Here is a 16,472-nt window from a genome sequence, read left to right as displayed (position 1 = left end):
TTCTTCCCAACATTCTTCCCTACACTTTGGCTCACTGATCAGCACACAAAGGTGGTGGCTCCCTGAGTCAAGGCTGCAGGTCTATGTGGCCATTAGTCAACTAACCATCCATTCTTTCAACAACATTAACTACACACCTGATGTAAACACAGCCGTGAGCAAAACAGACAGGTATGTCCATCCTCAGGGAGATTTGGTAGTAGTAGGAACCAGAAAATAAAATCGGTATAGGTAACAGCCAGGCTTCCTCTAGGTATGCAATGTAGAACCTCAGACTATCTGCCAAGCATGAAGTCAATTCTACTTTTACTAGAAACATAATCTTACTACTTAAATACGTAAATATTTAAATGAACATTTACCAATACTTACACTATAAAGATGATAAAGTTTAGAACATCATTTAAATACTTTCTCCCACTATGCTTTAATTATCTAACTTGAGTTTTCCTTATTCTACTTGACAAAAAACAAAAACTTTTTCTCAATTTTAACTATTTGGCCTGTGGCTTTCTTCTGGGGCAGTGTTAATGGCTTCACTGCTGGTTCTCAAGCCCTAAGGAAACAATCTTATCTACAATTACATTAAGACAATTCCTGGGACCTAAAGTCCCTCTGTCTTCCTAACATATAACTTTCCCTTGCCTCTTTCTCTATTACTAGGAAGAGATTGTCCCTGCATGGGGAATTCTGCCTTATCCTCATCTTCTTATCTACCCTAAGAGTCCCAGTGAAGGTCCATGTACAAACCTCAAAGAAAGGTCATCATTTTCTTCTTATTCTAGGACTGCACTTCACACACCTTTGGTTGCCTTGAAATTACTCATTGTATTGTTCTGAGCAAGTTGCTCTGAAATTATTCATTTGCCTACCTACCTTCCTCACTACATTGAAAGCTATTTGAGGGAATGTTTACTGTTTTGCTCCTCTGACCACGTGACAATATGCACAGAACACTTTAAAAACATATACACATGGTTGTTTTCTTACGTGTTGATAACTGATCCTCATATAATTAGCCAGGTAAAGCTATAAAGGTTACAAAATCCCAACCAACATAATAGAGCAAATTCCCTTAGTAAAGCAAGAAGAGTTATTTTATGCACTGTATGCAGCAGGAAACATGCTGAACTTTCTTCTCACACAGAGAACTAAGTACAAGGATACTCTGGTTTACATTTGCTGACTTAAGTAGTGTTCATACAGATACAGCACAATAAATGACCCATACCTGAATGGAACTATTACTCTGTTCAGAAAGTCATTACCCTAAATGAACCAGAATGGAACAATATACAAAGTCTCCTGGTCAGGATTTAGAACTTTATATCCTATGGAGTTAGTAAAATCTTATACATTCTCACCAGTTATTCAGAGTATTAGTTCAAGTGAGAAATTATGATCTTCAAACGAATAAAGAGGACACTGGTTACTATTATTAATATTAATATACTATTATTATTATCTTGAGCAAAACAAGATTACGCCTGGTTGAATCAAATAATTTTTTAGTTCTTCTGGTAAGTCTTACCCTATGCCAGGAATTATGAGGATTTGAAAAGATGCAGAACTCACAAGTAAACACTATTTTAAGTTTATAAAAATGTCAGAAACAAAAAGTAAACAAAATAAGACAATACATAATTAAATACAAGACTGTGTGGTTTAGCCTATAAATGCTGTAGGAGATTTGAAAGGCAAGTGTATTGTGAGCCAGGACAGGCACTGAGGTGAAAATTACGCTGAGTCTTGAATGATGGGTACAATTTGGATTAGGTAAGAGATGAGGCAAGAGGGCATGATAGTGGGGAGATTACATGATTAACAAAAGTGATAATAATACTATTTATTGAGTGCTTAATGAAATACTAGGATATTTACATATATTATCTCATCATTTGCATAACGATTCTATGCCACAGGTGTCCAATTCCCACAGCTATTAATATCAGTTCAAGAGATCAAATCCCAAGTCTGAACCACTCCAGAGCCACTCTTCCTGAGTCACGCAGTGAACACAATGCATATGGCAAGCAATTAGGCAAATGAACTTCTACAGAGTTGTATGCACAAAATGCTGCATAAAGAACTCCACTAGGCTAGTGATCTGCATTTTGTTTGGCAAGTAATAAGGAACCAATGCATGTTCTTTAGCAGAAGAGTGACAAAATGAAAATGACACTATCAAGAAGTTAATTTCTCAAAAGTGTACAATATACAAAAAATCAATATGAATAGTACCACTTCATTTTTGTTTAAATATATGTTTTGAAGGATACGTTGAAAATATCAATACTGGTTATTTCTAGGTGACAGGGGTCTAATTTTTAATTTGTTTGTTTCTTTCTGGCTAACTTGAATTACTCTTTAAAAGAAAAACAAAACTATAATATTACTTTAAAATAGAAAAATAAAATCCTTATTCAGATTTTTTTTAAAGGGTGCAACAGAGAGTGAAAGAGTAAAACTCTAGTTAGAAAACTCAGTCTGGAAGTAACAACAGATAAGCAGATGGAGGAGTGGGAGCCTGCCTGAAGACAATGGTAGCCCAAAGAGAAGATAAATGAACACAAAAGATAGTAAATAAGCAACAGTTCCTAAGCAAACCCACAAATGTCTAAAATAAATAAACCATGTCATCAGTCCAAGAATAGATCGACATTCACATTATTCTGTAACATTCCCTTAGGTGCCTGACCCAGGACATACTTACTATTGACTTTGTTTATATTGCCTTGAATTTCAGCTTGAGTGAGCAGCTCCTCATAAACGTCCCTTTCTCTCTCAGAGTTTTCTGTCTGAAGAGGAGTAAAAAATGTAATTAAATTAGCTCAGGTCTCTAAGAAGACCACAGAAATACAATTGTGCTTTCCCCTCACCATGACAGAACCAAGAGCAAGGAAGGGTATGGCTTAAACCCTTAATGAAGAACAAAGTGCAATGCTGCATGACTGAAACTGAACACATAAAAAGCAGATCCACTTGTAAATGACAAGCCCAAGGGTTCTTCCAGAGCCAAGCAAGAGAGGAAGCACTGGTGAACCCTGCTCTGCTCACATGTGAGCCTGCATGCTTGTCTCAGACCTGAGCAGGGCAGGCACATCCAGGGACCACATGTCAGAACCTCTCATTGATTTGCACAAAATTCAAGAAGAAAGTAGAAGTCAAAATGGAATCTAATACCAAAAGACTACATACTGGATAATTCCATTTCATTTATATAAAATTCTAAAAAAGGTAAACTAAAGTGATAGAAAACAAACTGGTAGATGTCAGGGTCAGAGACAAGGAGCGGAGGGGAAGTAGAGATTGATTGGTAAGGAAGACATGGGAACTTTTGGGGTGATGGTTATATAACCAAAGACATTTGTCAAAACCCATCAAACCGCATACTTAAAATAAATGAATTTTATTATATGTAAATTATAGCTCAATAAAACTGATTTTAAAAATGAAGTCATAAGTATTCAAAAATAGGCATTTTCTTTAAAGCATGTAATTATCAGAAAAGAGTTACTATGCTATTTTGTATGGGACACATTTTCACAAAGATACTTAGTGTAAGAAAGTTTTTTAATGAGGAGTATTTTTTTTTTTTTAGCCATTTAAACAATTTTTGTGTTATATTCCTTATTCCTTAGGTCTACCAACAAATTCAGATAAATGTTTTCAATTAGACATATTCAGTCTATCATGACTATTTAAGAAATAGTACAAAGTTTAAATTAACAAAATGCATTTAAAATTTTTCTGTGTGGTACTTGCAGGATAAAACTGACTCTGAAGATAAAAAGGAAATAACCTTTCAGGGTAGTATTTTGCTTTACATGTAGACCAAAACTTTAAATGTACCCAAATCCTTCTGGTGAATAATCTTGTTTTCAGTAAGAGTAATAAGAAAATTTAGGTCAACCACCAAGCTAAGTATAAATGTATTATTGATTATATACAAAATAAAAACAAAAAACAAACAAACAAAATAAAAAGTGGAGTCAAATCAAACAATGGAAGAATATAAATCAGTTAGAAAGAACAGATATTCCATTTTTACCCTGTTTTTAGCATTTGTCATTTTGTCCTGCTTGGCCTGGTAAAGTACATCCTGGTAAGTGGAAGCCAAGGGTTCTTCAAGATTCACAAGCATGGCATTGGGGTTTCTCAAGGCTGCAAATGTGTCAGCTGGAATTCTATGGTCAATAGCTTCATTAATGGCAATAACGGCAGCATGCACTAAAAATTTCAAAAAGTAGAACACTGAGGTTATATAAAGTAAAGGATGTAACTTACACAGTCAAAACAATATTAAAATCCCCTGTTACAAAAAGAGGCTCCTTTCACAGATTTAACGATTGGGGTTAGAAGAGTGGCTCCCCAGATTTTATAAATCTACCCAGTCTTTTCCCTCTGATGCATAAAGCCACTGCTCTGCCTGTGATCCATGTCTGGATTGCTGAGTTAGAATCTTACAGGGAAATATTCATAAGAGACTCTGCAAGGAGCATTTGAGCATTTGTTATGACAATGTTCACCCTTAATCATCATGTAAATACCATCAGAAAATAAGAAATTCAAAAAGGAACTGAAATGTAGAATTCATTTTCTAGTGTTTTAAATTTAATCAAAATCACTCACTTATTTCCAAATAACAATAGCATAGAAGACCGTATAGCAGCGTTTAAAACTGTATCTACTGAGCTAAACTTGCTAGCAAAATTCCTAATGTCCTAGAGCATCTTTGCAGTAGTAATCATTGAAAGTGGCAGCAACAATCCCATTTGAACCCACAAAATTCCTCTCTTCTTACACGCAGCTTCATCCACTGACAGTTCATTAGCCAGAATGCCCCCGATCTTGCTGAAAGCAGGCATCTGGATCCCATACTTCTCCAGTTCAATCTTCATGTTGTTGATTTCTTCCTCTACAGGAAAGAATTAATACCCAATCAAGCAAGTTAAGTACCTTTCCATAACTCAGAGAAAGAAACAGATTCCTCAATGGCAAATGTATTGGGTAAAATGGCACCTACCTCTTAGGGTTGTTACAAGGATTTAAATAATATGTGGAAAGCACTGAACATGATACCTGGTACATAACATGCACTCAACAGACAGAGCGACTATTATCAGTATGACCAAGAACACCAAAAATAGCTGTAACATAAGAATGGCTCTAAAGAAAATAGTTTTCCAAAACTGCCACTTATGGCATTTTCTATAATGAACTTATGAATGGAGCAGCTTTCTTTTCCCCCTTGATGAATGACCAGCTTTAAAGGGAGCTCGAACAAGAAGTGACTCACAAGCCAGCCTGTTATCTTAGTCTTTATAATCCAAGTCACTAGCTACTATTAAACAGTTTCATTTCTAAGGCAGGAAGCCAAATTACAAAGAAAATAACATATAAGGATTGGCCCTTGCCCCAGGACTGGGGAACAAACTTCCCAGGGAAGGAAAAAAATATCATGGGTGAAAGTTTTATTACCAATTTTTAAAACTCACAGGCCTACAAAATAACCACTAGGTCAAAAGATTTACATCTATCTTACCCCTAACCAATACTACCACAGTTCTTTTTCTCCCCAAGCTTCTATCCCTTCAAGCTTCTGACGACAGCAAATACATATAGAAACACCCACCCAAAAAAGCTGAAGTTTTTAAATTAGTAAATTGTCATCTTTGTATCATCTCACTCCCCTTTCTTTGCCTACAACAGGTGCTTGCTGAAAGAGAAAGTCTGTTATAAAGTTTTTTCACCATATGAGAACATTTACTGTTAGATGTTGATATTATATTTTATCATTTTACATATGATATCTTAATAGTCTAATTTACACATAAGAAAACTTAGTCTTATTAATCATACTCATGTCATAACAGAGAATAGGGCCTGAAATTCTAAGTTTAGTGTTCTTTCCACCACACCAGGAGAAGCAAGCTACTTACACTTTATCTCTGCTGGCTCAGTATTTTTAAAGCCCTACATCTCTAAGACTGGCACTGTTGACTCTCCAGGCTATTTCCACACAACTCAAGCATGTCCTGCCAAGTTTGTAACTTCTTACCTGTGAAGTCAACCTTTCCATATAGGTCTTGGATCTGAGGAGCCAGGCCTAGTTTGAACAGGTACAAACTAGAAGACACAACATGCAAAAGAGTCAGGCCTCCCAGCTATACTGAGCTGCTGCTTAGTCTGAAGGGGAAAATCAACATAATGAACAGAAATATTCTGAACACAGAGACTCCCAGTACTCTACCATATTACACTTTGTAGTTACAATACTTTACCTCAGAGTCTTTTTTTCAGTTTTACATATCAACCAGGTCCTAAAAAGTCACCTAATGTAATGCAGAAAGCACTAGACTGGGAATCAGTAGATAAAAATTTAAGTCCCAGTTTAGCACAAATCCAGTATGTGAGTAGATGTTAATATGTTAGCATAATGAATATCACTGAAGTCTCCACTTGTTTACCTCCCAGTGATTAATAAATTTTAAATAACAAAACACTTTAGAAAAGTCCCATGAAAATGATTCAGACAGCAAATCTTTTTTAAGCTGAATTCATATTACCGATGGAAAAGTTTAACTCGGGTACTTTAAGAGTTTTAAATAAAGTACATATTATAAATTGTTACTCTTCAAATAAAAATCTCCTAGACTCTAAGCTCCACGAAGGCAGGGACAATAAAAGTCTTGTTTATCAATGCCTACCCAGAGCCTAGGACATATTAATAAATATTAATCAATATTTCAAAGACGGATGGATGGGCATATTTAATCCCAAAATCAGTTCTTAGAAAGATAAAGCATCAGAGGAAATGGAAAGGGAGTACACAAATATATTTGGAATAATGAAGAACTGGGGTCTTATCTAGGAGAGGAATGTAGTCTATAAGAATAATTTAGTATGACTGAAGTACAGTGATTATCTCTGGAATAATGTCAGTCAAGACTTAAAAAAAAAAGACAAGAAGGGAGAAAACTAGGAGATAATGCTTCTCTGTCACTGTTGATCCAAAAGGGAAATACAGTGAAGCATGGAACCTGCCTTAAACTCTGTTGTGTAAAGGTAAAGAGGCTCAGGAAGTCAGAAACACTTCCTACCTATCATCAAGTGTCGCCAACCCACCCTTCAGGAAAAACACTGTAAGGGAGGAAAGAAATCATAAATCACCAACCAGAACACACTGTTGTGTATATACTTTCTAAGCACGAACTGCATATTGAAGAGAAATGGAAAACAATAGCAGGCTTCCTCCCATTCTCATTCTGACTCCATGATTGGAAAGGCACAGTTAATTCTTCAATCTCTTCTCAGAGGGTCTGCGACCCAGGTGACACTGCAGAGAGCACTGGCTACAGACCCAGCAGAGAGGAATTCTGCCAGCTTAGCTTCTGTGCCTGCCAAGTTCAGATATTCATTGTAGGTACAGCCTTTTCAAGGTTATCAACATAGACCTCACATAACACTAAGCCAACCACAATACTCAGAATTAATCTGATTTTAGCTCAGATATATACATTTGAAATTGCTACATTCTGAAAATTCCCTGATATATTACCTATTTCTAAACAATTATTAAAAATTCTCACGTTACCATTGTTTGTCCAACATTATGCTATGTACCTTGGAGGAAAAAAGAGTATGGTGTGACTTCTGTCCCTAAGTTTAATAAATATAATATGTAGAAAAGATCAAACATATGAAAGAAGCAATATGTAACTTTAAAAAAATGCACAAAAAACAAAACCAAAAACAAACAAACAAACAAACCCAAAAGAGGAGTTTAGACAAAGGAATGAGCTGAAGTCATTGGGGAAACTTCACCAAGAAGGTGGGAACTAAGCTAAAACTTGGCTGAATAAACAGAGACAAACACGAAGAGCTGTCTAATAAAACAGAAAGTACCATTTCCTTTCTCAGCTATAGGACAGAAAATATCCCCTTGAGCTGGAGGAGAGGAGGCAGATTTGTTATAATGTATAATTTTGACACAAAACATTTACTATGATTCTATGCCAGGCATCTAACTACTAGAGACACAAAGATAAAGAACAAAGGAAATAGTTCTCGTCCCTAAGGAGTCCACAAAAAAAGCAAGCTGTAAGAACAAACAGTAACCAGAGTACAATGTAACAAGGACCATACTTGAAGTAAGAGGTATGTTACAAATTGCGAAAGGATCACAAAGATGGTAAGTAGCTAATACTGCCTGAGAGGGAAAAAGTAAGAGAAGATACTAATCAAGAGGTGGCATTCTGAAGTGGCACCTGGAGAACACAGGTTAAACTGGGGAGGAAAAAAGGTTCTTCAGGTGGAAGAAACAGCATAATCAAAGGCACAAGAGTACATGCTTATTTGGTGAAAATACCAGAGCACAGGTACACAGGAGGGAATGGCTGGAGGTGAGACTAGAAAGGAACCATCAAAATATTTATGAAGCATCCAATATGACTGGGCTGTTTTGGAAAGAGAGCATGGCAGATGGCCCAGAAGGGAGGCAGAGAGCCTAGGGAGGGAAACTTCTAAGGAGGTTAATGCGTTAGTCCACACACGAGATCTATTAGTCCTCATTTATGTCCATTCTTTTGTGGGTTTCACACAAAAGATTCCAGTGATACCAAGGATCCAGCACATGTTTTATCAAGAAACTGGAGACACTAGGCTTCTTATGGGTCAATATTATACATACATTCACATACATAATTAACATTTATTAAATACACATACAGATGCTATATAAAAACAGCAGTCTAAGCAGAGAAATCTCACACTCATGTCCCTTCTCATACTCACTCACTTCTACCATCTTCTGATTTAGCCCCATAGCCATCAAGCAAACATGCACTGCTCTGAAACACTGTACTACTGGCACCTACTCCCATCCCATCCCATGCTCCCCCTACACGTATCACCTCTTCCCTCCAATTTAGTATTTTGTTGATTTTGAGAGCTGGGGACCTGAAATTAAGTCAATTGGTATTGGCATAAAAATTATTTAATGAAGAAATGGCTTGTCAAGGGCTTAGATAACTAAATAAATTACCATTTGATATTTGCTGGTATTATCTGAAGATGTAGGCAAAATTTAACTGTACTACCAAGAGTATCAAGACATAGTATATTTCATAATTGAGTTTAGCACCTTGAAACAAAATGGTAGACAATAAAAGCACTTAAATGTATATAGTTTTTATAATTTTTAAGAGATTTTAATTTAAAAGAAAGCAACTACATTCCAAGCAAAATACATAGTTCATAGAACACTAGATCAATAATGAAAGATTATATCATGTTTTTAGAAAACAACTTTCTATTATTATATGATTAAATAAATCCTTTCTCCCTACTTCCTAGAAAAATACAGCTGTTCCTCACCGTTTTGTTAAGAAAATAGTGTCCTATTCTACTTGAAAATTCTGAGAAGCGAATGCAAAAACTTTTTCATTATACCTTAGACAAAAACTACATACTCAACTCAGATGTGACCTCTAAACTATTTTTTTTAATTGAGATATAACTGACATACATTAATATATTAGTTTCAGGTGTGCAACATAACAATATGATCACCATAACAAGTCTAATTAACATCCATCACCACACAGTTACAAAAATTTTTTCTTGTGATGAGAACTTTTAAGATCTATTCTCTAAGCCACTTTCAAATACACAATACAATATTATTAACTGTAGGCACTATGCTGTACATTACATCCCCAGGGCTTATTTTTTTTTTATAACTGGAAGGTTGTATCTTTTGGCCACCTTCACCCACTTCGCCCACTCCCAAATCCCCACCTCTGGCAACTACCAATCTTTTCTCTGTGTCTATATACTGCTTATTTTATCAAGAAAGTCTAATTACCTAAGTGCATGGATACAGTAGATACATCTTGGCATGTTCTTTCGATCATAGATGTCTGTAGTTTCCGGGTAAAAAATCTAAGGAGAGAGAAAAGAAGTAGAGTAAGGTATTCATCCACTAGAGACCATTAATCGTTCACCAATCATCAGTAGTACAAGTACAATTATGGACAATTAGAAAACATTGTCAACATTTGGCCAGTAACTTCATTAAGGTGAACAGACATTTCATCATAAGTAGTGTAAGGAATAAAATGCTACAATACATAATGAAAAGCACTACTTGGAAAAGCCTCATTTGGTCAACCCACTGAATTTCACTAAGTATGTGAAAGTGATTTACTTACTATAGACTCACACACGGGCAAACAAAACCCAAGTTTCAGTGCAGCTCAAAACACTGGCAAACGTATTAGGCTCTGACAGACTGCAATCTTCCTAGTTACTATCTACCACGCTTAGACTGAGTAATAACTCAACAACAAACATTCACTAAGTGGTTCAGTATGTGTAAATCACTACATTTAAATATTGAAAAAACTACAAAATATTAAAATGTGTTACAAAGTTTGGGGGAAGTAGAAAGATACACAGACAGATAGAATAGAGGATGTACGTGGGAATGAGAGAGATGGGTAGTTTTCCTTGGCAGCACATACAACAATTAATCAATTATGTGTGTTGTAATTATCTGTTTGACTCCTCCTAAGCCACATGAATCCAAAGACCAGGAATATGTTGTTCGCTGCTATACCTTCAATGCCAAGCCCAGAGTCAAGGTCATGGAAGGAGCTCTATATTTGATGAATTAATGAATGAGGTAGGATAGGAACAGAGTAGGTTTATATGGAGAACAGTGTTGAATTTCAAGACCTAGTCTCATGGGTAATGCGGCACTATACAACCCAATCTGTAATTCAGAGAAAAAAAGGAATAACAGTGGATTAGAAAAGTAGAAGACTGAATTATGAGGTGATCAGCAGAACTTGGATGAGCAATAAAATGCCTTAACTAAGGCAGTGAGAAGACTACTACAGCACTTCATATCTAACTCTATTAGAGCACTTAACACACTGTGTTTAATTACTCGTTTTTATGTTCATTCCCCTCACTATAGCTATGGCTCCCGATGAGAAAGAACTGCACCCCCCGCCCCCGACACACACAAGAGAGATGGGATGTACCCAAATCATCTTTTTTTGATAATTTTTCAAACTTTAAATGCTCACTTCCCAAGACTGAAATCTCTTCTCCTGAAAGGTGAAAATTATGGTCAAGGTCAGTCACCTTACCCGAGAATAGTACAAAAATAGATTTTAGAAAGTAATAGAAAAATAAGGTTGGGTAAGTAGGCTGGAGTCAGATTATGAGGATCTTGAAAGTCAGACAAGTTTGAGCTTGATTATGCAGGCCACAGAGAAGTCCTACGTTTGGAGTCAAGGCTGAAAACAGAGCTTCAGGAAGATCTGACTAGAGACAGGACACAGGCTATACTGAATAGTGCAGAGATTAAAGCTGGGAAAGCAGGCTGGGTGGCTATTTCAACAGATAAAAGAAACATTTCAAATAACTGAGGAAGGCTTAGGGAATGACTGCAGTTAGGAGTCAAGGTAACTCCAAGATTTTGAGACTGGATGACTGGAAAAATGATGACAAACTACAACTCAGAGGAAGGGAAGTTCACTTGGAGGAAAAGGTAGGTTTAGTTTCAGGTATGAGAAATTCTAGGAGATAGAAAGCTATCCAAGGAGAAATGTCCAGCAGCCAAATGAAGAAACTGTTTTTATCTAACAGCAAAGAGTCTTCAAAACTACTAAAACCGTAAGAACGAGAGAATATAGCTAAAATAAAAATTGCATCTTAAGGAATGCCCACCACTAGAATGTAGAAGGTAGAGTAATTGAAGAAAACAGAGGTCTATTATGCAGATTAAAACAATTTAAAAAATCAAAATAATAGAATGTTTCCTGGAGGAGTTGGCCAAAAGCACCAATTATAATAAAGAGTCAAACAAATAAAAACCAAAAAATTATCATAACAAGTTTCTGTAATTAGCCTGTATGTACCATAGAAAAAGATTAGGGAAGAGGGGGTGGGTATAGCTCAGTGGTAGAGTGCATGCTTAGCATGCACAAGATATTGGGTTCAATCCCCAGTGCCTCCATTAAAATAAATAATAAAGGGAAGATTAAGGAAGACATCCCAATGAATACTATATATGTATTGTATTACAGATGACACATTATATTATGGGTAACAACATATTTTTAGGCTAAGGATCTTTAGTCTACATTATTTAAATCATATAAAGCAGACATTTCAAGGCTGATAGCCTTAATAATCCTTTTGTTCCTGATAGTCTTTGGGGAATTCTATGTTTGTTGAGATTGTGGTCCAGGACAATGCACTACTGTTAGTAAACAAAAAAGGTAATAAAATTAAATCATTAAAAAAGCATTCTGTGGTAACAATACTATTAGCAAGAGCAAATATTAACAAAGCTCTTAGTACCATTCAAAAGAGGTTAAATCATCACTGCCCATTGGGCATACCACATAAAAAACAGGAACAGGAAGTTACAGGTGCACAGAAAGGCCAAGTAGCTGTAAGAACTTGACTTATTACATTTCCTGACATTTGTGGGGCTTCATTCTCAAACATACCAGTGCAAGGAAGAGAACTTCAGCACCTTGTTCTGAAAAAAAGAGGACAAAAGCTAGTCTTCTGCAAAGACTTAGCTCCAAATTTAACTCAATTCAACAGGTATGTGAGCTGAGCACTCTGCTAAATGCCAAATGTTCATTTCCAAGTGGTTTCAGCCACCTTCTGGTACTCCACATCTCACTTGTTTTTAACCTTTCTTTGGTTACAAAAATTTAGACTCCACAGCAAACATAAAGAAAATAAAAACCACCCCTTAATCCCATCATATGGAAATGAAAACTATCTCCTTGGAGATTTTCCCCAAGAAATCTCATTTATTTTTAGACAAAAATAGTGATCTCATCTTAGCCAGAACACAAATTCTTATAACCTTAGCCTAGTTTTCTTCTTTTTTTTTTTTCCCAACTCAAGACATCATGGACAAATTCCTTTGTCAATATAGATTGACATCATCTTTTTTAATGACTACACTAGTATTTGGCTGTAACACAATACCTCAAGTGAAGGAACATTTGGTTTGCTACCAATTTTTTCTATCATAAGCAATGTTAAAAAAATCCTTACATATATATTTTGTGTGTGTGTTTGTCTAATTTTTTTTTTTTTTTTTTGGACCAGTGGTAGTGGTGAAGTGAAATGGGGAGATACATTTCTAGAAACAGAATTCTTAGGCCAGAGGATATTGGGGGGAGGCGGGTGGGGAAGCTGTCCCTGCCTCTAAGAGTGATGCTACATCATGGCCTCTATGGGTTCGAGGTAGGACTAGGTAGCTGGACACATGATTAGGCCACCAGGACAGCTGTTCTCTAGCGCTAAGTACATTCCCTGGTCCACCAGTCCCTGCTTCACCTACACCCAACTCATATGACTGACCTTCCCTCTTAGTTACAGAGCCTAATCAGTTAATACTAGTGATATCTCTAATCTTTAGATCAGAATGACTCCACTATGATAATTTATCAAAGGGAAGGCATCTGCCTAAGGGGCTATGAGGGATATGCCTCTCTGCTGCTCTCCTTGGTAACTGATGAGCCAACTTGACTTCAATTCCTCCCCTACACCTCCCCTGCCCCAGTATCGAAGACTGCTGTGGTGTTGACTGCCGTCCATGGTAGGGTGTTATTCTAGGGCCTTGCTTTGGACATGTAAGATCCCCTATCCAATAAGCCACTGATGTCTCTGTTCCTACCTTTGGGCTCATCCCTCAGTCTCAAGGCTGGGCAATCACAAGGCTTGCAGGCCTGAGAGGTGCAGCCCAACACTAACCCAACTGCAATTTCACTAAGAACAGCACTAAATAAACACTTGAGCCAAACACTCAAGGATACACACACCCTCATATCAAAACTACAGCCATCATTTCAAACTTATCAAGTTGTATACATTAAATATGTGCGGTTTTTCTATAATCAATTATACCTCAATAAGGCTGTTCAAAAAAAACAAAAAGCAAAAGACAAAAAACTACAGCCATCACCAAAACCAGATGCAAGAAGTAAATGTCATTATACTGCCTCTACAATTTGAAATATAAAATGATCCTCCTTATAGATTTGGTTATTCTGAAGCTGGAAGATGACATTTCTAAAATATTCCCTTATGTTTCCTAAAGTCAAACTAGAATGTAGCAACTTTGTCAATGAATACAAACCACTGAATTGTATACTTCATAGTGGTGAATTTCATGGTATATGAATTTCAGTGTTTACAATTTAGTATAGTAAAAGTAAATGATATCATAGGAAATTTCTCTAGGGTGAGGTGAAGCAGAGATGAGAAATATAAAAGAAAAACAAACAGAAGAAAGAGACTCTTTAGTATGTAAGAAAAAAAATCACCAAAGATTCAACACCGAGAAAAATTTTATAGGTTGAATGAGAACTGTCATGCCAAAACAGCCAGAATTAAGCCAGAGTATCATGTAAATTACCTTAGGCAATCCAATCTCACCCATGGCATTCAACCACTGAATCACATTATCAGTATGTCTAAAGTGGAGGCCAGTTGCCTAGAACAAATAAAAGACCATTAGGCACTGTTGGCAATATTGAAGCAAATACTGAATTAAAACTCTCCTTGTAAAAGTTTCCCTCTGAGACTTTACATGGTCCCCTTAAATTTCAGGTCTGTCTATAGCATTATGTTTACATTCCAATCCCAAAAAGCCAAATCCACATCTCAGGTTCTCTCACTTAAGAACCATCTGGAGAATCTTCCTATGTACAGTGTGCTCAACAGAACATGGTCTTTGGAATTCGATTATCTCAGATTCAATGACTTGTCCATCTACTGGTAACACTGGGCAAGTCACTTCACCCTTTTGAGTCTGAGTTTCCCCATCTTTAACACCTACTCTATCTTTGTTGGAAAGATTTAACTGAGAAAAATACACATAATGCACTCAGTGTGGTATCTGGCTGATAGCAGATACTCCCAAAATGAGGGTTTTCTATACTACACATACAAGTATCCCCCTCGAAATCCCTATGCCTGTTATTTTTAAGGAAGATTTACTCTCAAGAGGGTAGAGGTGCAGGCCATTGTTTTTACTGTTGCTGCAGTCTCTACTCTTCCTTTAATGTCTGCCTGTTCTGTCCAACATTTGCAGACTCTAAATAGAACAGCTCCAGAGGTGTCTTCAGAATAACCACTCATGTAAAACTCAATATATAAATCTTTGCTTTTTGATGAAGAACAGTTTCTATTTGGGATGTTAATTTTGGCTTAAGACCTACACTTTCCTTCTTTTCCTTTGAACTTAAAACATAAAAAATCTCTTTTGATTCTGTCTTCACTCTTAACTCATTCTGAGCTCTGGCCCAGTTCTTACACTTGACCATTCTTACATTTGCTCTTGGTTTTGCAATCTTCCACTATCTTTTATACTCATCTTTTTCCAGATAAGAGCTCTTAGGAAAGCTACCCACAGAAGCTCTGTAGACAATGGAATCTGGACTTTGTCAACATCCCAACTTAAAACAATCGTCTTTTTGAAGGCCCCAGGCCACAAGAATCAAACCCTTTCACTTATCTCAATTTTCTGAAACTGGATCACTTTCCCATTTTATCCTGAACTTTAATATCACAAGGTGATGTTTTTTCCCCAAAGTTGCTATTGCTTTCAATTTGTCTACAAATCTCAGTGCTTAGTTAAAATTAGAGTTAAAGTAGTAATTCCCCTAGTTACTTCCTCTGCCTTCTAAGAAATAAAAAATTTATCAAGGACCATGAAAATTTCTAGATACAAATTACTCAGAATTGAGCCAGAAGTACAGACAGCTAAAGTTCTTTTACTACTGTATCTCGACTTTGCGCTATTTTCTCCACTATTCCAGGTATTTAATTTTGTTGGAACAAACACACTTATACATATTTCTCATTAACTCTTTCACAGGATAAAGTATGCTAACCTTCTCTCTCAAGTTTATGGAAATTTAAGCACCAGGCAAGGAAGAACTCACCTTGTATCTGGTCTGCTCTCGATCATAGATTTTCTTCAGGGACACCACTTTGGGGGAAAAGAAGTTCCCTAGTTTGGCAAGGTAGACCCCATTCCTAAGCCCTTCTTCCAGTTCTGTGGTGGGAGGCAGATCCTCCCCGAGGCAAGCTTCCATCCACCTGCACAAAAGGAGAGAGGACATGAGAAAAGAGAGGGAAGGTCTGAACCCTTCCTTAGACATTTCAAGCTTAATTTCCTTTCTCCTTGGAGAAGTTTAAACTGAACATAAGCCATACTCTCTCCCTCTCTCTCTCTCTCTTTTTTTTAAAAGCAATACTCTTTTAAGGTTCAATTTCACACACATTCTTGTCCTGGCAGAGTGAGATCTCAGGGGCAGGGAACTTAGGAAAATTCCTGAGCATAAATGCCATCCTCTTCTCTACCATATCTTCTCCTGCATCAAGGAGCCAACTGGTCTCCCCAGGTCCTAACTGCCCCATGA

At 36.7% G+C, this 16,472-nt stretch overlaps 1 protein-coding gene across 1 annotated transcript in view; it reads right to left on the bottom strand.

Annotated features, from left to right (window-relative positions):
* The window catches only part of IQGAP1 (IQ motif containing GTPase activating protein 1), a 90,607-nt gene that overhangs the window by 44,391 nt on the left and 29,744 nt on the right, over positions 1-16,472 (bottom strand). The window contains exons 3-9 of the mRNA XM_032469195.1: positions 15,993-16,149; positions 14,462-14,539; positions 9,869-9,945; positions 6,062-6,129; positions 4,805-4,918; positions 4,052-4,230; positions 2,714-2,798 (exon numbers count right to left, since the gene is read on the bottom strand). Of these exons, the coding sequence (XP_032325086.1) occupies positions 2,714-2,798; positions 4,052-4,230; positions 4,805-4,918; positions 6,062-6,129; positions 9,869-9,945; positions 14,462-14,539; positions 15,993-16,149 (758 nt within the window). The remainder of the gene's footprint in view (positions 1-2,713; positions 2,799-4,051; positions 4,231-4,804; positions 4,919-6,061; positions 6,130-9,868; positions 9,946-14,461; positions 14,540-15,992; positions 16,150-16,472) is intronic.

This window comes from Camelus ferus, chromosome 27 (assembly GCF_009834535.1).
Source record: "Camelus ferus isolate YT-003-E chromosome 27, BCGSAC_Cfer_1.0, whole genome shotgun sequence".
Lineage (NCBI taxonomy): Eukaryota > Metazoa > Chordata > Mammalia > Artiodactyla > Camelidae > Camelus > Camelus ferus.
Note: the sequence above shows the minus strand (reverse complement) of the source record. Positions and strands in the feature narration are given on the sequence as shown.